Raw genomic sequence first — 18,490 nt, 5'->3', positions numbered from 1 at the left:
ATTGCGACTGATGTAATTAAACATTGCACTACAGAAATCTGTGGGAATGAAGCTCAGCTGACTAATTGACTGGTTAGAGCTCCGAGGTGTATAATTGCTATGGATAGCTTTAATGGACTGTGATTCCTTTATGATTCAGTCATGCATGTACAATAAAAAAAAACACTATTTCCTTTCTTCTTTTCTTTTTTGCAACAGTAATAAAATTCCATGGTTTGATCCATTATTAAACACGCCGCTTCTGGGTTACAAAGGAACTTGGATTTTGACCTTGTGACTCAAAAACACGTTTGAAGCATGAGGGATCTCATGGCAGGTCAAAACCAACTGCATTGCACTCCCTGCAGAACTCATGTGTAAAAAGAGAGACAGGCTGCTGTCTACAAAACACAAAGGTTGTGATCTGCCTATGTACAACATAAAACAATGTCCATATTGGTAGGGAAATATAAACGATGATTTAATCTACAGAATGCATTAAGCTCTACTGTATAATAATGGAATATTCCTGAATTCTTCATATAGGGCGAATCTTAGTCTATTCAGTGTGACGTCTTCAGCAGAATGAATCAGTCTTAACTATTGGAAAGATGTTGTCTCAAATCTTCCCACAAGTCAGCAGCCACTGATAGCCAATGTCATCCTATTTAACGGACTCACTTGGACTCCCCAGCACTGATCCAATGCTGTAAAACGGCCTTGGCTTAATGTCACTAACGTTCATTAGTGACACTGAAACAGCTGCCATTTCAAGAATCGAGGCTAAGCTGCAGAAAAGGATCGCTCCACACCCCTTGGCCTAAAGCTAACTACACATCACAGTCTACATAACTGTCTGCCAACCAGCTTTTTCTACTTTTTATATTTCGTTGTCCTGATATTTTATTCAATATGTATATATGTGTGTATTTATTTCACTAAAGAGTGTGTAATTACCTTAATTAACTAGGAAGTGCAAACTGGATTCAGTTATATTTATTTTTCTAGATATGGTTAATTATATATTAATTTATTATCTGTTCATGTATTAATTTTTTGTTGTTGATTGTTTATTTGTTCGTTTAAAATGCTGTAGCTACACATCTCGTCCGCTAGGTCGCGCTACAGATATACTGGCCAGGCCAAATCCTTGTTCACAGACACTCTTACCCAATCCCAGAGTGCTTTGCGAAAACAAGATGTCTGCGCCCACCACATAACGTGAAAGTGTGGTAAACAAACATGACAGCGCCAATAACCTTGCATTTCTAGTTCATTTAGATCCCAGCAGTACATCTCTTACAACAGTCGTGCAGATTTGGAGAATAATCGCCGAGAATGACTTTACGTTTCTGCAGTCTGCTATTTCAAAGACGGTTTGCTATTTCCACAGTTGTGAATGCGTCACCGTTTCTCAAATCAGGTCAGTGTGTTACATAGATATGGTGACAATCGATTATATCTCTTATTGTGATTAGTGTTACTATTATTATTATTATTAGTAGTAGTAGTAGTAGTAATATGCGTTTCACACAGTCTGAAATGTGCTGTATTTGTATGCTTAACAATTAAAGGCATTCACTATTTCTTAAGCATGAATCGGTTGTATTTCAAATAACGCAGTGAGTAAAAAAATATGATGATGATGATGATATATGGATACTTTTCATTATACCATTTGTTATGGCGAGGAGCTGATAAGACGAGAAAAACTAAAACCAAAAAATACGTTTATGCAGCTTCTGCTAATCGATTTTAGATTGAGGTCCCACTCCCTTCAATGACAAAATGAAGAAATAAAAGGCCACGGTTGAATACATTTCTTCTGTAGATCAGTTATGAGCGGCTGAGAGATCAAGAGTCTATATTACCTGCTTTTGTCCTGCGAGTCGTGAGCGCCGTGTCGCTGTGCTGTTTTCAGGCGGCCTTCAGCGCAGTGATGCCGGCCAGACTCCTCTCCGCGTCCCAGCCCGGTCCTGCGCCACGGAGACGGGGAGTCCTATCGGTGCCAGAGAAAAGGAGGACAGCTTTTGTCTCCCTGTGCCCTCGGTTTCCCCTAATAAAGGTGACCCACGTACCCCTTAACCACTCAGCAGACAAACACACAACCTCCAGCAGCAGATTGTTGTCTTCCTCTGTAGGATATAAATGTATCAAAATAAAAGTTTATTTTGAATTTCTACCTTTTTTAATCTGTATGAAGAAGGTAAGAGTGCATTATTTTGGTATTATTTCCCATTTATTTCAATTTCAGGAAGAAAATTGAATCTCTCAGTAAGATTCCATGAAAGAGAGATGTATTTTTCTCCATAGGGAAGCATGAAATGATTTAAATCATGAACTTGGCCTTTTGCCTCACCTCAATCCCCGATTCATATATTAAGGTTTTAAAACATCCCTCTCTTCCAGCTGAACAACAGACTTTGCTGGTCAACTGTCCAGATCAACCAGTGAATCCAAAGGTATTGAAAGTGGCGATCGTCGGAGCCCCTAACGCAGGGAAGTCAACATTATCCAACCAGCTTCTCGGAAGAAAGGTACACATTTCTGTGGCATCGCTGTGTGTCACTTTGGGAGGAGTAAACGATTGGCTGAATGGAATAATAATAGTAATAAATATAACTCAGATGTTTTTTTCTCTCACCGTGATTTCGCTCAGGTGTTCGCCGTGTCAAAGAAGGTGCACACGACGCGGTCCCGTGCTCAGGGCGTCATCACTGAAGAAGACACGCAGCTGGTGAGTTGGGTTGATATTTACCAAACCTTTTTATTTTAAACAGTTATTCAATTAACAATATAATTTCACTCACATATTGTTCTTCGTAATAGGGTTTTGCGCTGAACTAGCAGTTTTAACACCAATTTCTTATTTATTTTTTTAGATTTTGTTGGACACTCCCGGACTCACCACTCTTTCAAAAGTGAAGAGGTAATTCACTAATAAGCAGCTTGAAACATTGCCTCAATATGAAGTGTGTGTCCATTTTACTGTCTAGGTTACAGTGGGTGGGGGTTATGAATAAATCTATATACGTCCAGATAAACGGTGTGATTTTATAAGAACGAGGGTGTTTCTCTCACAGGCATCACCTGGAAAAGTCTCTTCTTGTGGATCCTTCCAACACTCTCCAGGAAGCTGATATAGGTAAGACACCCTCTGTATTTTACGTGAACAGCACACAGGAGTAAGTCAGAGCAGTGGAGTTACTTGTTTTATCTTTCACATTACAGTACTGGTTCTGGTCGATGTTTCGGACCACTGGACCCGTGACAGACTGGCTCTCGAGCTGCTGAAGTGTCTGGGCCTGAATCCCCACATCCCTGCAGTTCTTGTGCTTAACAAGGTAACTACCAAAAAAAAAAGTCCCTGTTTGCCTCGTAAGCCGTTCAAACATCACTGTGCAAATGAAACCTAATCCTGCTCTTCAGGTGGATTTGTTGAAGAACAAGACCCTTTTGCTGAACCTCACGTCAGAGCTGACCGAAGGGACGGTAAACGGGAGAAAACTCGACATCAGGACTGTTGTGAAGACGCCCAGGGGGAGGAATTACACCCCTCGTAGAGAGCTGGACACAGGGACCTGGGGGGAACCGACAGCCAAGCGTGGCTGGCCGCATTTCCAGGATGTGTTCATGCTGTCCGCCCTGGACGGGGACGAGGTGGAAACGCTCAAGGTACCCTGACTTTGTCCAAAAGTGGAAGGACTTTTCACTGCGTTTCATGGGTTGTCTCCTCCTGTTTGTGTACAGATTGCTTCTAGAAAGTTACCTGCCCTCATGAGGACAGGTAACTTTCTAGAAGCAATCTCTATGTGTCCCTCTACTACCGTGCTCATTTAACCCTCAGGATTCAGCGAACAGCTAGTTTCTCATCCATGCTTCTGTCCATCCCGTAGAGATACCTGGTATCGGTGGCCAAACCTGGACCTTGGCTGTACCACAGCGAGGTGCTCACGGATCAGAACCCCGAGGAGATCTGCATTAACATGGTCCGGGGGAAGTTACTGGAGCATCTGCCCCAGGAGGTGCCTTACAACATATCCCAGGTCCGAGTCGGTCAACTCGCAACGCGGGAGTCTCCGTCACCCCTGGTCATTCCTAGTGGGGCTAACATTGTTATTTTCATTACAGAACATTGAGATTTGGGAGGAAGGAAAGAACGGGGAGCTACACATCCATCTGGCACTTTATGTGAAGAAAGAAAGCCACATGGTAAGTCACATGCCGTCCCGATCGGTTTTCCTGCCACTCGCTCATTATACCCTGCCTACCTTAGGCACGAGTGGGCAGAGGAGGTTGATGCCTGTGGTGTCTTTGGATTGTAGAAGATGCTGATTGGGCTGGGAGGTCAGACGATCAGCAGGATCGCCCGGGAGGCTGGCGGGGACCTGATGGACGTGTTCTTGTGTGACGTCAACGTGAAGCTTTCTGTCAAACTGAAGAAATGAGGCCCGTGAGGAGGATAGTTTCAGGAACCGCTCGTGCCCCGGCCCGTCCGACACCGCGGTTTCGGAGACCAGCGCACTGTCATCGTTCAACACAGTCTTGCAGCGGCGGTATTGTTTCTACCAGAGCAAGTGTGGGTTTTAATTTGCTCCCACACACCCAAAAGAACAGGCACAGACAGTTGCTCTAAGCAGGATTGCGATCACGGTGTATTACCAAAGTGTGAACGTGGCAGTTTATAGTGTTACCTGATTTTGCATCCTGTTGTTATTTTCAGTTGTCACCACTTGGATTATTTACCATGCTAACTATTTTAAGAGAGTTATAAGACCACAAAGAAGAGGAAAAAAACTAAATCTCTAGGCTTAAACGTGAGGAAGTTGAGAAGTAGAAGTTTCTGGGTGCTGCATGTCCTTTAACGCATACCTGCTTTGTTGGATGGGCTTCAGAGGGCTGCGTCTAATGGCAGAGCGGTGTGTGTCATTGCTTTTCCTGGAACAGCCAGAGAACAAACAGACCCTGGCAAGGCAAGAAACGGATTCGTGGGAAAGCGAAAATGATGCAGTTCTCCCCAGAGCACCAGTTTGGGGTTACGTGGAGGTGGCGGGGGTGCGGTGATCAATACTGCGAGTCTGGGAGGGGGAAGGAGGCTCAGTTAGGGAGGCTGGGCTTTATCTGTCCTCCCCCAGCTCTTGAAATCAGCCCCGCAGCAACAGTGGGCCACTAACCTGGCTGTCTGCAGATAAATAAATTAGGAATCCTCCAGTTATGCGCTGTGGCACCTCCCCCCTCCCCCGTCTCCCTCTCTCCGTCTCTGAGAGCAACGGCTGATAAAGACACCCGGGGCAGAGAACTCAAATCGCCTCCCTAATGGAACCGAACCTGCCGAACAGATGCAATTTGAAACGTTTTTTATTCCCTTCCGCTCTCAGTTTATAGCTGCTCTTTCAAGGGCATCTTGATGAATGAGGGAGGAATTAGTTCTCTAAAGCAAGGCCTTCGGAGCCGCATTTCTGAAACGCTGTTCCACTCCAGGTTGACCAAGTAAACGGTAGCTTGACTTTTCGGGGGCCCAAAATAACAATTGATTTTGTTTCAGCCTTGTTGAGAGAGATTTCACATCCGAACTTAATTATAAGGCCTCGCTGGCGTTCCCTGGACTCAGTAGCAGTGAAAGGGGTAATTGCAAATATTCACTTGTTTGAAATATTGATTTCCTATTGTGAACGCGAAGACACCTCCCTGGGACAAACATATCGATCTGCGAACCCCCGGAAAGCCAGTCACAATCGGGATATTTAATGTATAATCTGTATAGCTGATATTGTAACACTTATTTCCACGTGTAATGATGTGAATGCCTGTTCATTGAAGCTTATTTTGTTTTGCTACTGTTAATTTAAAACAAAGTGGCAGTTGTAGTGGAAGGCGAAACAACAGGACGAGTCACAAGATATTCCTTTCCTGTTTGCATCACCTTGGTGATTTTGCTGCCCTTCAGAAATAAACCAACAAAGAAAAAGACAACACTCTGGTGCAAACTTTCACGACTGGATATCTGCATATTGGGGACATTTCTAGATCGACACAAATGAAGAGTGGTACTGAGGGTCTTTTATGTAAAACCTGTGATGCTAAATTCATCTACCATTCCTATATTTTGTAGATATTAAAAAATACTGGTATCCCAACAGTTGTGGCTTTTGTAGATTAAGTTATTGTATAGGTTCGTATACGTGCTATCTAATACATTTATACAATTTAACAGTGATGCATCTTAAAGCCCTGATGGTAATATTAAAAAAAAAAATGTTATGCTGTACTTTTAAAATATATTTATAAATAATCAAAAACACCTTGGAAAAATACACCGGGAACTGATCTTCTGGAAATACCCAGTATTAAAAATGCGCCATCTTCATTTCATAATGGAACTCCTGAGTATTTGAGAATAAAATGTAAATCGATTGAGAATGAATTATACCAGGCAAAGCTGCGGTGTGAATTGCCCTGCCTCGGAGCGCTTTCTGTGGGATGCTTCATTGGCTGTTTTATGTTCTGTGGCATCTCGCACTGAAAAGGATGCCATTTAAGGCCTTTTAATTTTTTTAATCCGTTAATCTCGCTTCCAACAGAAGAGGTTTTAATAAGAATTGGATTTTTATTTCGTTCACATTATGCCACTTTCAACATTTAATTTTAATCTTACACTAAAATGTTCCGGAAGATTTGTTAACACATCCTTTTATTAGATGTATACCATTCTGCCTCTTCATGCACATTGCCCTTACACTTCCACACTTCGCAGATAAGACTGTGTGTGTATTTTCTCCTTCATCACTGTACAGAGCTTGTAAATAATCACCGTGAAAAGATTTGGCTTAATTTTTTATTTATTTAAAAACAAACAAGGAAAACAACAACACATCATATTTTTACCCGTTTTGTAATCGCACTTCACCAGGTCTTACATTTACAAGTGTTGAGAAGGTGATTAGAGTGGTCTTCTTGACTGAAGCTTTTGAGAAGAGGCAACATAACCCTTACCATTACTAAAGCTCAGTAATGGTAACGGTTTGATCGCCGCTCTCGGTCACCGGGTGTCCATTTACGTCTGTGTGGGGCCGTTTGGACCGCGTCATGTTGTGGACGAATGAAACCCTGGATAGTACATCATCTATACTGTAGTGTCTCTATAACGAACTTACAGTATATGATGATATCCTGTCCAGAGTACAAGACTCTATGTGAGGGTCTTTCAGCCGCCTTGTTTTAGCCCAGCCTGAAATAAAGCCAAAACACATCAAATTAAAACACCTGTAAAGACTAATTAATTGTATTTATTATAATTCTTTCCCTACACATTTGAATAAGGACATGAACCTGTGGGTCTAAGCATGTTTACTGATAGCACCAAGTAATGATCATTATTATTTGCACGAATATCATGCTCATGTGAGAGCATGTTAAACATCAGTCCCTTGCACTTTTACATGGGAGCTGAGAATGCAAAATTAACCACTAAACAAAAAAATGACCTCTTTTGTATTATTCCAAATACTATGCATTAGGCGGTTGTTTTTAGTATCTGCAGGCTTGTCCCTTCCAAGAAAAGGGAAATGAAACTGTTGCAAGCAAAGCAAGAGCCTGAATCACATTTAGGAAACAACAGAAATATTGTAAAAGAAGGAAAAACTTTACAAAGATAGGTTTAAATAAATACATTTATATGAAATACAAAATATAATGGGGGCTAAGTCATAAAATGAAAACCTGTCCTGTGTGCCCGGTTTCAGCTCTAAACCACAATTTCAACGATCTGTATCGAATTTGCATTGCACAGTGCATGCTATTCAGCCTGGCTGTCCTACATAACGGCTGTAAACATGCCTTCTAACAGTTAGAAAGCTTCCTAACACTGTGACACACACATTCAAGCAACCCTTTGAATTTATTTTATTATTATTATTATTATCATAGCACATCCCCATAGATACCTGTGGATCACAGAGGAAGCCTTTAACTTCTTTGAAAGTTATATTGACTAGTTTAAACACTCACCTTTGTTTCGTGGTCTGCTCTGAAGAAAGTGTTAATTAACAGCTTAATAACACTTTCTTTATTGTCTGCTGGGTGTTCGTGCTGTTCGCGATCCCTTGACAGATTTGCTGGCACCTCCCTGACTCTTATAATGCTGCCGTCTGATTTGCATATTATGTTGAGGTCCGTGCTGGGGGTTTTCCTTCTCAGCCTGTTGCCTGCGTTGGACCAATGACAGTCCTGAACGCTATCAGAGACCAGACACTTTTCAAAACATCACAATCCACCATCCCATCTGGGCTCATGTCGTCAATTCTCTTTAATTCCCCTCTCATTTTAAGAAAACCAATATTTGTTTATTACTTTTGATGCAACATTATGTGCAAAGCCAATATCGTTTTTGGTTGTTGCTCTGTAATCACGACAAGGCTTTTAAACTGGTAAAATTGTAATTCTCATGGTGGGCTGCTGTTCTATTATATTCAGGATCAATGTTCATATTTAATTAAATCACACACTGAGAAATACAAGAGCAGGTGAAAGTAACAGGATTGTGTAATTGACACACAAATGAGTTCCCATCTACCTGCCCTCACACACTCACCATTCATTCGCAAGAGTTTGGGATACTGCAGGTTTCCTGTACTTAGTTAACATACATCTGTAAAACAAACTCACCTCACATTAGCTACCGATATATTTATGGTTTTACACCGAGAGAAGCTACTCAGTCTTGAGCCTCTTTATGAAGACGCCCTGGAACAAAATAAAATGTCCCGACCAACTTGGATTTATAACTTTGAGTGAATATGTCAGTGTAATGTTTCTGTGTCTGCTGGAGTAAATTAGTTTAGAGCAAACAGGCCAGATTCACAAAACTCTTCCATGTGTCTTAAAACAACAAACACATATTTCACCTTGCTCTCATTTGGAGTCATTTTACCAGTAGCCTGATAAGTACTAGAATGAATGGATTTAACCACAATTGGGGATAAATGTGTAAATTTGCTTTTATTGTATTTTGTTTCTTGAAATATGTATATTTTGTAAATCCCATTGGGTAAGACCATCTGCTAATCAGTGAATAAATAAGTAATAGTAGAGCTTTATTGTTGTTAGTTGTTGCTGTGGTATAAACATGCATTTTCTCCATTCCTTCCTCTCTCTCCCTCTCTCTATACATATATATAATATTCTTTCTTTATATTTTTATTTTAAATCAGTTTGCTTTACTCATTCACATATTACACAATATCGGCACAGACGTATTCATACATAATTAAGCACAGATAGGGGAGTTAAAATAAAGTCCAGGCAGCACTATATGTTATTTATTGGACGTGTTTCTTAAAATCGGTCCTAGGGTAGCAATGGGGTGATTCGATCATTTCTACAGTTTGCTGCTCTTCTGTGTTTGCATCTGATGAGTTTTCCTAGCATCAACTGCACCAAATACGAGTGGAGCTTCTCCATTCAATTGCTTTCTGTTCTTCCAATTCAAGGCTATAAGACGTTTTGTGGTCATCAATCTCTTGTAATCAATCTCTTCTGGGATTTATCACAAGCAACTTCCTCTAAATAATTAACAGGCCTATCTTGGGGTCCAGTGGTACCTCACACCCGTGGTTTTGGATAAAGTATCTATGTCCATGGTCCAGTATCCCACCAGCTTTGGGCAGTGTCATATCATATGAATAAATAACCCTTTGCCAACTCATGTCAGACTCGCTAGTCTTCCTTGGTTTGGGTTTTTTTGGTGTAGTGTAAACTGCGTACGAACGTATAATTTATTTCTCACAGAACTGGAGATTTAATGCATAACTCTCCGTGTCACTCACACTTCAGGACTCCACTGTCCACATAAATTGTATGGGATTTCACATTAAATTAGTTAAATTTGTATTATTTGACCTTGCCAGCTATGTGTGTTTTTGTGTAACATCTTTTAATTACTTTTCTATCGCTGTCACAAAGTGTTGTAAACCGAGATCTAATCTGTTCATTCCTATAGTAATTCTTAACTTTTAACAAACAATAAAAGCTAGAACAATCTGGGAGATGTCCTGTTGCTTTGGCCAATCAGAAGAAGAGGAATAGTAAAGGGATGTAACACATGGGTCATCTACCATCCGTTTATTATATATTTAGCATGGTCTAGTATTTTAATATATAGTGATAGGGAATGTAGTCTTAAATAACATGAATGCAGGAGTGCCTTATCTAGTAAGTCAGTACTACATTTTAACTCAGGGAGTGGCTAGTTGTACTAAAACTAGCCATATTTAACCAGAAACAAAATTAATCATATTAATAATAATGTACTGCCTTATACGCATTATAGATGACATAACTGACATTATTAATCATACATCTGTAAGAGTGAATATGCATTAAACACAGAAATGGTTTCGGGGTGCGGCCGGGGGCGCCGGGTGTGCGGGGGTCTGGCCGGCCGATAAGGGCGCAGGGAGGCGTATCGCCGCAGCGCACACGACATCGCCTGTTCATTATCAGCCGCGGAAAGAAATGGGCAATTCTGCGAAAAAAACCGAAAACATGTACTGGGGAAAGTTGATTCCCAAATGTTCTGACCTGAAATGAAAGTGCCTGCTATTATTGTTGATCTTAAAGCACAGTATGCAAAACAACATCAGCCTTACTATTTTAAACATTTTAAATCATTGAAAACCCTGTGCTAGTTCTATGCCTACTATTTAAAACCATTTGCAGAATTAAATTGGGGAGGCTTTCATACAGGAGTGGATCGATATGGGCTGATGATGATTATGATTATATATACATACTTTCATCGGAGCATGCATACTTTTGAGATTTATTTTATTCACAAAGCATGCAACATATATACAACCTAGTTAAGGGGAATTACTGTGATAGACTTTTTAATACTGTAAGTCACCCTGGCTACGGGCGTCTACCAAGACATAAATAATAATAACAAGGGAACTTACAATATTGGTAGAGCAGTTACTAGAAGTGAAAGACTTATGCTTATGTGAGCTCATTAAATGTCACTTTGGAGGGAGAATGTCATGCTGGGAGGAAACCACAGGACAATTCCCTTTCTGTTACAGCGCTGCTGCCAGGTTCCTCTTCTCGAAGCCCGAGGACCCGGCCGCTGCAGGCTTCCTGTCGCTCTGCTCTCGGCCCAAAACTGGTTAAAGCGAAACTCTCAGCTCCCCTCAGCCACTGCAGTCCAGCGTCTTCCTGCACGAAGTGAATGGCGTTAGGACACCATTATTCCCCCAATACTAACCAACATGAGCCGAGTAGGGAATCGATTCGATATGAGCACATCGGCGGCCACGTGTTCCTGGCATAGCGGGTAACACAGTAGGGCCTGTTCAATCTGTGGCTCTCAAACAAAACACACACACAAGGTAGAAGCATTCGAGCAATTTTTACTGTACAACCTCCGTCTGTTTGTGAAACGGTCGCTCATCTCACCGGCCTTCATGCCAGTTTGAGCAGTGATTGTCCATTTGTGCGGTGAGACAGCAGTGCTACCACGACTTTTCCTGCAGTTTCCTGGAATTGATCAAATTTGCCTGCATAATTGTCAGTGTGTTTTTATACACACTTACTCCCTACCATTCATCTCATCAGTATTCAGGTGTACACAAGATAAAAGTGACAGGATCAATTGCCATCACAAGAATACTTATTTGGATGATTTATTACTGCCCCTCACAACAGGTGTTTTATACAATGTATAGATATATATATTAATCTATACAGTGCTCTCTCTCTCTCTCTCTCTCTCTCTCTCTATATATATATATATATATATATATATATATATATATATATATATAAACTTAATTCAAAAGACAATGAATCCGGACTCATAAAAGCAGGCCAGAAAGTCTTGTCATGGCTATAAAAACTCAGTCAAGCCGTTCCTGCCACCTCTAGTCCTGCAGACAGTGCGGCACTGAGGGTTCACACGGCTAATTCACTCAATATACACTCCATTTACACGCCACTGACTGCTGTCTAGCCAACATGTGAACTCTGCCAATAAAGGACCGGGGCCCACCGGCTTCCTGTAGTAATGGCAGGACAACTGCTCGGGTGATTAGCGCCTGTGAGTGGGGTTTTGAAGTGGAAGAGCCCTGCGTCTCTGATGTGGCCCAGGCCGAGGTGCTGATCCCAAGTTGTCAGGGATGGGAAGAGAGATCAAAGGCTCCTCGAGTCGCTGTTGTTTTGTTTTCTTTTTGTGTGTGTCCCCCTTTACGGAAAGGGTAGCAGGTCCTTTTTTTTATTCCCCCTGCCAGCATCAGAGCCATCAAGACCCCAAGTAAATCTCAAAGAGTAGCACAGCCGTCCACTGAGGTGTAGCACCCCGGGATAGCCCTTCGCCAGGCCATGTTTCTGCACGAGCAAAGGCCTCAGCTGGATTTCTCCTTCCCCATCACCCCCCAGGCAAATAATTATGCCTCCTATCCACCAGGTAAGATGCTGGCTCCATATATATAAAATACATTTACAGCTCTTGATTTTTTCCAGAGCTGTATATGTGTGTGTGTGTGTTAATGCTTTAATTAATAATGTGTTTGAAGAAAACCTTCCTATGGTTGTGTGTGCGTGTGTGAGCAGCTCCAAAACATCTGGCAACAGCTGGTCGGGCTTCAGGAAACGAATTGATAAAGTTGATGTAATTGCATTTGCTCAACTTTTACTAAGATTGAATGTGCGCTTTATTTAAGAAAACTAACGTTGTGACGGTTACGGTGTAATTATGAATTATGATCCATTCCCCCGGGGACAGAGTGCCGCTCCGGAGGCCCCGGGGAGCCGCAGACCGAGGCCCCCGCCCCGCACACCCGGGCGTCGCTGCAGGACCGGCAGCTGTGGGACAAATTCAGCGGCTGCGGCACAGAAATGATCATCACGAAATCGGGGAGGTGGGCTTAATTAACGGATTCATTAATAAGTGAAGGAATATGGAACTGATAAAAGCAGCTGACCATTGCTTTAAAAACCTGGTCGGTCACAATTGATTGATTATGGGTGAAATAGAGTCATGATCAAACGGTCAATGCAAACATCAGTCAAATTAATTAAGGACAGAAGTGGAAAAAAAGTCCGAGTAAGTAAGTTTGGGAAAAGCTTTTTGTGTCACTTTCGCAGAATATGAAGATAAGAGAGACGTGCTCAGAAAGCAAATATATAATCGTATTTTTGACGGTATAACAACGTCTTTGAAAGTCTCTTATAGAGCCTTTATATGTTATACTACTTTTATGGGAATTGCTTTGTATTTTCAAATTCTATCAGATTTCGAATTATTCGAATTATTATAATATTTCAAAATATTGCAAAATATTGAGACTTGTATAAATTGACACTGCAATGCCAGGGCAACATATTAATGTGTGGAATTAATGTTTGCAATCTATTTCAGTCTGTGATCCATATATTTATTTTACAGGTGAAAATATATAGTGAGGTTCATTTCTACAATATATTTTCCACAGGTAATATAAACATACATACTCAAATATATTTTAAATATATCCCCTTACACTTAAAATATACAGAAAAATAAATGTCTTATATATAGGAAGTGCAAAGACTGGACATTATAAGCCATTGCAGAGGAGAGGAGGGGGAACGCCTGCATAAATAAATAATGAATGACTAACACCCAGCATTATACTGACTTAAAGTATCCTCTCTTAGGCGGATGTTTCCATCATGCAAAGTGAGCTTATTGGGCCTGAATCCGAAGGCCAGGTATCTGCTGATGATGGACATGGTGCCGGTCGATGACAGCAAGTACAAGGTATCCTCCTGTCTCCCTGCCCCCCATTGGGAATGGGGTAGAGGGTGAACAGATTCTCCTTTCCCAGCTTCCAATCCTATTTTCTTCTCCCGTAACATGAACAGAGTCAGACTGTTATTGTCTTTCTAACAGGGGTGGCAGCTGCCGCCAGATACTGTTGCAGGACAGTCCTGTCAGTTTAGATAACCATGGGGCAGCTGGGGTCACCTTTTCAGTTCTTTAAGAGTCAGGACAGGACTGCTATATCGAGGCGTTATGGGATATGGGATGCGTGATGCTGTGAAACTGGCCACTCTGATGTGTTCACATTTCAAATACACCCCGCTGTCTTTGCACAAGGGCCTCATGCTACCCCCTGTGTGAATCTCCATACCCTGAGAAAAACAGCTATTTGTAAAACGTTGTTAACGCAACACTTTAAGTGTTAATGTCGTGTCAGAGAAAATGGATACCAGTTGCAAAGCTAAGGGTGCGTACATTGTTTTGTGATAAAAAAATTAAAACAGTGAAAGAAGTAAGTCAGCCAGCATATGAGGGCAAATACGGCCCCGTATGAACTGAAAGTTGGAAAGGCAAAGCATGTGTGCCTGTTTGCGCGGCCGAGCCGTGTGGATGACAGTTGAGGCGTGGGGAGCAGGAGATAACGGGACTCTCAGCCCATACAGGACAGCCCTGTGGAGTGAAACAAACACAGACAGCGTCCCATTGGAGAAGCACAGGTCCACAGACAGGTCACGGTGACTGACGTGGGAAGGTAGAGCTCGGGTAATCGGGCCCTGAGAGGTCCGGCTGTACAGTTAAACATGAGGGACCACCATGAGACTTGCTATGGTCCTCACACAGTCTGTGCTTCCTTCCCTCCCCACCCCCCGCAGTGGAACAAGGACAGGTGGGAGATGAGCGGGGTCGCCGAGCCCCACCTCCCCAACAGGTTCTTCATCCACCCCGAGTCGCCTGCGCTGGGGGAGAAGTGGATGCAGTACCCCGTGTCCTTCCACAAGCTCAAGCTCAGCAACCACACACTCAATACCAACGGCCTGGTAAGACACGGATATCTCCGGCAAGGAGGCACCACCCACTGGGGTGTGTGCGCTGAAGCCCCCCACCCATCTGTGTAATTTCGAAGGTTTTCAGACACTAATATTAGAAGGTGAACGCAGTATTGTATGATATTTTAAACTGCGGTTTATATGGAATGCTAAGGAGAGTATTAGAATTCACACCACCAAGCTGAGAAAGCACTCAGAGTTTTTAGAGAGCAGCGAAATGTCACACTGTTTATTAAGTTTGAGGAGACACCTGTGAGTCTGCCACTGATCCCCGAAGACGGGAGAGCAAAAGACACGCAGCTGAACGAATTCGCTAGGAGTCTGAGAGTCCGTGACTCATGCAGCCCTTGGAAAGTTATGCAGGCCCCCGAGTCGCCTCACACGCAGAGTAAGCGAGCTGCAGAAACGGTGGCTGACGGGTCTAAGAGGAGACGCACAACATTATGTCTGGCGAGCTACCCTGGGTTCTGCCTGCCCGAGACACTGTTCCCAGAGGCTCCAAATACAATCTGTTATACCAGGCTGGCTCCCGAGACACGTGTCGCGGTCTGGGTATGGCACAACATTATGAGTCAAGCAGGGTGCAGTTTAAACCAGTGAGAGGAGAAAAACACAGCTTGCCCCCCCGTCTGCCACAGGCTTACATGACTCTCCAACAGGCATGGCTAGGGAAGTAGGAGACCAAACCCACTCAGGGGTCAGTGCTGCAGGGGAATGCAGAGTCCCTGGCCCAGCTAAGCATGTGGACCTTTCTCCGATTCCCCCCGATCGCGCCACCGCACTAACATCTCCCCTCGTCTCAATCTCCGCGTTCCAGGTTATCCTGCACTCGATGCACAAATACCAGCCTCGCCTCCACATCGTCCAGGCGGCTGACCTCTCCAGCCAGCACTGGGGGGCGTTCCAGCGCTTCACGTTCCCCGAAGCCGCTTTCATCGCTGTGACAGCCTACCAGAACCCCGAGGTACAGCCTCCAGTCTTTAACTCCATTAACTCTCAGCTCACTGTCCACCCTGTTCTTAATCTCCAGTTCACATCACACACACCACACTCTGGTTGAAGTCATTCGAATAACTTATCTCGTTTCCATCTGGATAACCCTCGCTGTGTGTCCCAACGCACAGATGACAATATTGACAAAGCATTTATTATTGCGATTGAACTCGTGGGTCTTTGCCTCCCCCTTGTGGTCATATGCATGAATAATGTTTAGTTTAACGGTCCTTTGGGATAAACTAAATTTGGCCCAAAAACAAACTAAAAAGAACAAAAATCATCATGAAACAACATCAGTTTTCAACTAAAATACATTACAGGTGATTTCCAGTTTATGCGTGTTAACTGCTTCAAAAATCATTGCTTAATTGACAGGCCTTGATACAGAACCAGTACTGGGAGGCTACATTAGGAAGTCTATATTTCTCTTCATTTTTCTGTCAGTGCACTGAGATTGGACACATGTTTTGTCTCCCCTCCACAGATTACAAAACTCAAGATAGAGAACAACCCTTTTGCTAAAGGCTTTCGCGATTATGGGCTAAACTGCAAAAGGTAAGAGAGTTTCGTTCAAGGTGCAGTGATCGTGTTTAAATATATTTGGGACATGAACTCTGATCGGACTCACTTCCACTCCTCTAACGGTGCAGTTTGCATTGTGCACCGCAATGAATGTCCAGCCGAGACAATCTGCTGCATGGGTGGATCAGACTGTGTGTGTGAGTTTTAAACAGGCCAGATGATTAACTGTACGGTATTCCCATTTCAGGCACCGGGAACGGCGAGTCCAGAGCTCTTACAGCCAGCCACTTGGAAACGCAGAGCAACAACATTCGGAGGCTGCTGGTGATACGGCCTCCTTGCACACAGGTATCCTACATATCAGTGAATCTCATCTGCCCTGTAAATAGTAGAGTTCAATTCATGCCTGCGAACAAAACTCTAAGCCCTCATCTCCTGCAGAAACCCTTGGGGTGGGTTTAAAAGCTCCACATCTTACATGGCAACAATTATAAGGTTTAAATGAAAGAGTGAGCTATTGAACTCCCTTTCTTTGAAGAGATCTTCAGTTAAGACCACATTGTGTGTATATGTGCGTTTTATTTTAGGATCAAAGGCTACGGAAGCGAGGGATGAAGCAGACTCCATGGTCTCCAGTACCGAAGACTGTCACACTGCAGAAAGCATGGCCGCCAACCCCTTCATATCGGCATTTATAAAGAGAAGCGGGGTCCACAGTGCGTATGCCCGGGATGACTGGACCGAGGTCTTCAGGTGTCCTTCGCCCAACAGCCAGGACTCCATAGCTGTCCGACATGATCTCAGGTATGTATGAGCATCCTACTCACAGACTGCAGAGAAGACCCCCCCCACCCAGGCTGTATTCTCTACTCTGGGCCACAAGCTTCAGTCAGATCTTACCTCGCTCTGGTCTCGCTTTGTTCCAGCTCCTGCCACTTTGATGACAAGCCTTCACACCAACTGATGTCCAGACACCGCCCGTGTTTCCTGCCCAGCTCAGGGAAGGGCTTCCTGCAGCCACCACTTCTGCCCGGGCACCGAGGGGCCACAGACATGCTGCCTCTGGACAGCAGCAGCAGCAACAGGGCTCCCTGCATCACCGAGCTCCCTGCCACCACCACCGCCATCTCTGCGAAAAGGCCCCACCACCACCACCAGCCAGCCCACTCCCTGGACTTCCTGCTCCCCCTGCCCCCCAAGGTCAGCCGGGTCCACCTTCCCGAGAGCGCCCTGAGGAGCCTGGAGACGACCGGGGCCTCTCCTCTGGGCGCCGGCGCTCCCCGCCCCCTAGCAGACATCTTGAACAAATTCCACGATAAACCGGACTCCATCCTGGGCAGCCCGGGGAAGTTTCCCCCCTGGTACTCTCTGGGGCTCGGCAGGGATGGCCTCGCACTCTCCTACCCCCAGGAGGGCAGCAGCACAGCCCTGAGTCCAGCAGGGCTACTGGGATACCTGAACAGCACGACGGCTGGAGCAGTGCCTGGCCTCTTGGACCCCCAAGTGAACCCACTCAACACAGCGCCCTTGGAGAACCAGTGCAGAACACCACGGTTAGACTTTCATTCCAGCGTGTATCTGGGGAAGTGAACTTCTAGTGGATGAGCTCATAGGGACGACTACATACGTGTTTGACCCTTTGTTGTGGTTCGGTTTCCATCGCCTCCCATTTCTATTCCATTTTGGAGACTCTGCAGCACGGCTGAAACTAAACGCTAACTTTTATTTAGATACAATGAACATCATAAGTGGAAAATAAGTGTTTTAAAGACAAACAATACTAAAAAAAAATGTAAATCCCTGCAGCTGAAAGGCTGGCACTTTTTGGCCTAGCAGGGGCAACCAGAACATTAATTGAATTTAATTATGTTTCGCCCATCAGCAGTTCTGTGGCCACAAGCACCTTTCCCAGAGTATCAACATGCCTGTGTGATTCAATGTCCTTTCCACAGCAAATAGACTTACCAATTGCATCGGCTTTTATTTTGCCTTTTGTAACTACTCCTCACTCGTTTGCATTTTGTTAAAGGATTTTGCACATTAAATTGTAAGTTAAGAAAACATCTAGTCCAGTTGTTCTTGTCGTCTGCTTGATTTTGCATTTTCACACAGATATTCACAGACTGCCAGGACCACAGGTGGTGAAGTGAAG

General features: G+C 43.7%; 2 protein-coding genes and 1 long non-coding RNA gene across 3 annotated transcripts; 2 read left to right on the top strand and 1 right to left on the bottom strand.

The window, feature by feature from the left end:
- Window positions 1-1,160: 1,160 nt before the first annotated feature.
- eral1 (Era-like 12S mitochondrial rRNA chaperone 1) lies at window positions 1,161-6,118 on the top strand. Its single transcript, XM_066695402.1, has 11 exons — window positions 1,161-1,402; window positions 1,901-2,044; window positions 2,389-2,516; window positions 2,639-2,716; window positions 2,862-2,908; window positions 3,063-3,124; window positions 3,211-3,323; window positions 3,409-3,654; window positions 3,876-4,025; window positions 4,111-4,191; window positions 4,305-6,118. Exons 1-11 carry the CDS (start codon window positions 1,318-1,320, stop codon window positions 4,425-4,427), a joined length of 1,257 nt encoding a protein of 418 aa, XP_066551499.1. The 5' UTR covers window positions 1,161-1,317; the 3' UTR covers window positions 4,428-6,118.
- A 682-nt stretch (window positions 6,119-6,800) lies between these two features.
- On the bottom strand, window positions 6,801-8,098 carry LOC136717857 (uncharacterized). Its single transcript, XR_010805241.1, has 2 exons — window positions 7,987-8,098; window positions 6,801-7,207 (listed from the first exon to the last, which is right to left on the bottom strand). It is a non-coding gene; the product is annotated as an uncharacterized LOC136717857 (long non-coding RNA).
- Window positions 8,099-12,351: 4,253 nt separating this feature from the next.
- tbx16l (T-box transcription factor 16, like) lies at window positions 12,352-18,472 on the top strand. Its single transcript, XM_066696270.1, has 9 exons — window positions 12,352-12,436; window positions 12,755-12,890; window positions 13,669-13,771; window positions 14,647-14,811; window positions 15,638-15,784; window positions 16,301-16,371; window positions 16,586-16,686; window positions 16,926-17,142; window positions 17,265-18,472. Exons 1-9 carry the CDS (start codon window positions 12,352-12,354, stop codon window positions 17,926-17,928), a joined length of 1,689 nt encoding a protein of 562 aa, XP_066552367.1. The 3' UTR covers window positions 17,929-18,472.
- Window positions 18,473-18,490: the final 18 nt, after the last annotated feature.

The sequence above is a fragment of the Amia ocellicauda genome, chromosome 22, assembly GCF_036373705.1.
Source record: "Amia ocellicauda isolate fAmiCal2 chromosome 22, fAmiCal2.hap1, whole genome shotgun sequence".
Classification (NCBI taxonomy): domain Eukaryota; kingdom Metazoa; phylum Chordata; class Actinopteri; order Amiiformes; family Amiidae; genus Amia; species Amia ocellicauda.
The sequence above is the reverse complement of the archived record's forward strand: the minus strand, read 5'-3'. Positions and strand labels throughout refer to the sequence as shown.

Coding starts and splice junctions, on each gene's coding strand:
- eral1 (XM_066695402.1), top strand. CDS start 1,318: ATGACTTTACGTTTCTGCAGTCTGCTATTTCAAAGACGGTTTGCTATT. Junction 1,403..1,900: donor GTCACCGTTTCTCAAATCAG/GTCAGTGTGTTA, acceptor TGCTGTTTTCAG/GCGGCCTTCAGCGCAGTGAT. Junction 4,192..4,304: donor TGAAGAAAGAAAGCCACATG/GTAAGTCACATG, acceptor TTTGGATTGTAG/AAGATGCTGATTGGGCTGGG.
- tbx16l (XM_066696270.1), top strand. CDS start 12,352: ATGTTTCTGCACGAGCAAAGGCCTCAGCTGGATTTCTCCTTCCCCATC. Junction 13,772..14,646: donor TCGATGACAGCAAGTACAAG/GTATCCTCCTGT, acceptor CACCCCCCGCAG/TGGAACAAGGACAGGTGGGA. Junction 16,687..16,925: donor TACGGCCTCCTTGCACACAG/GTATCCTACATA, acceptor GTTTTATTTTAG/GATCAAAGGCTACGGAAGCG.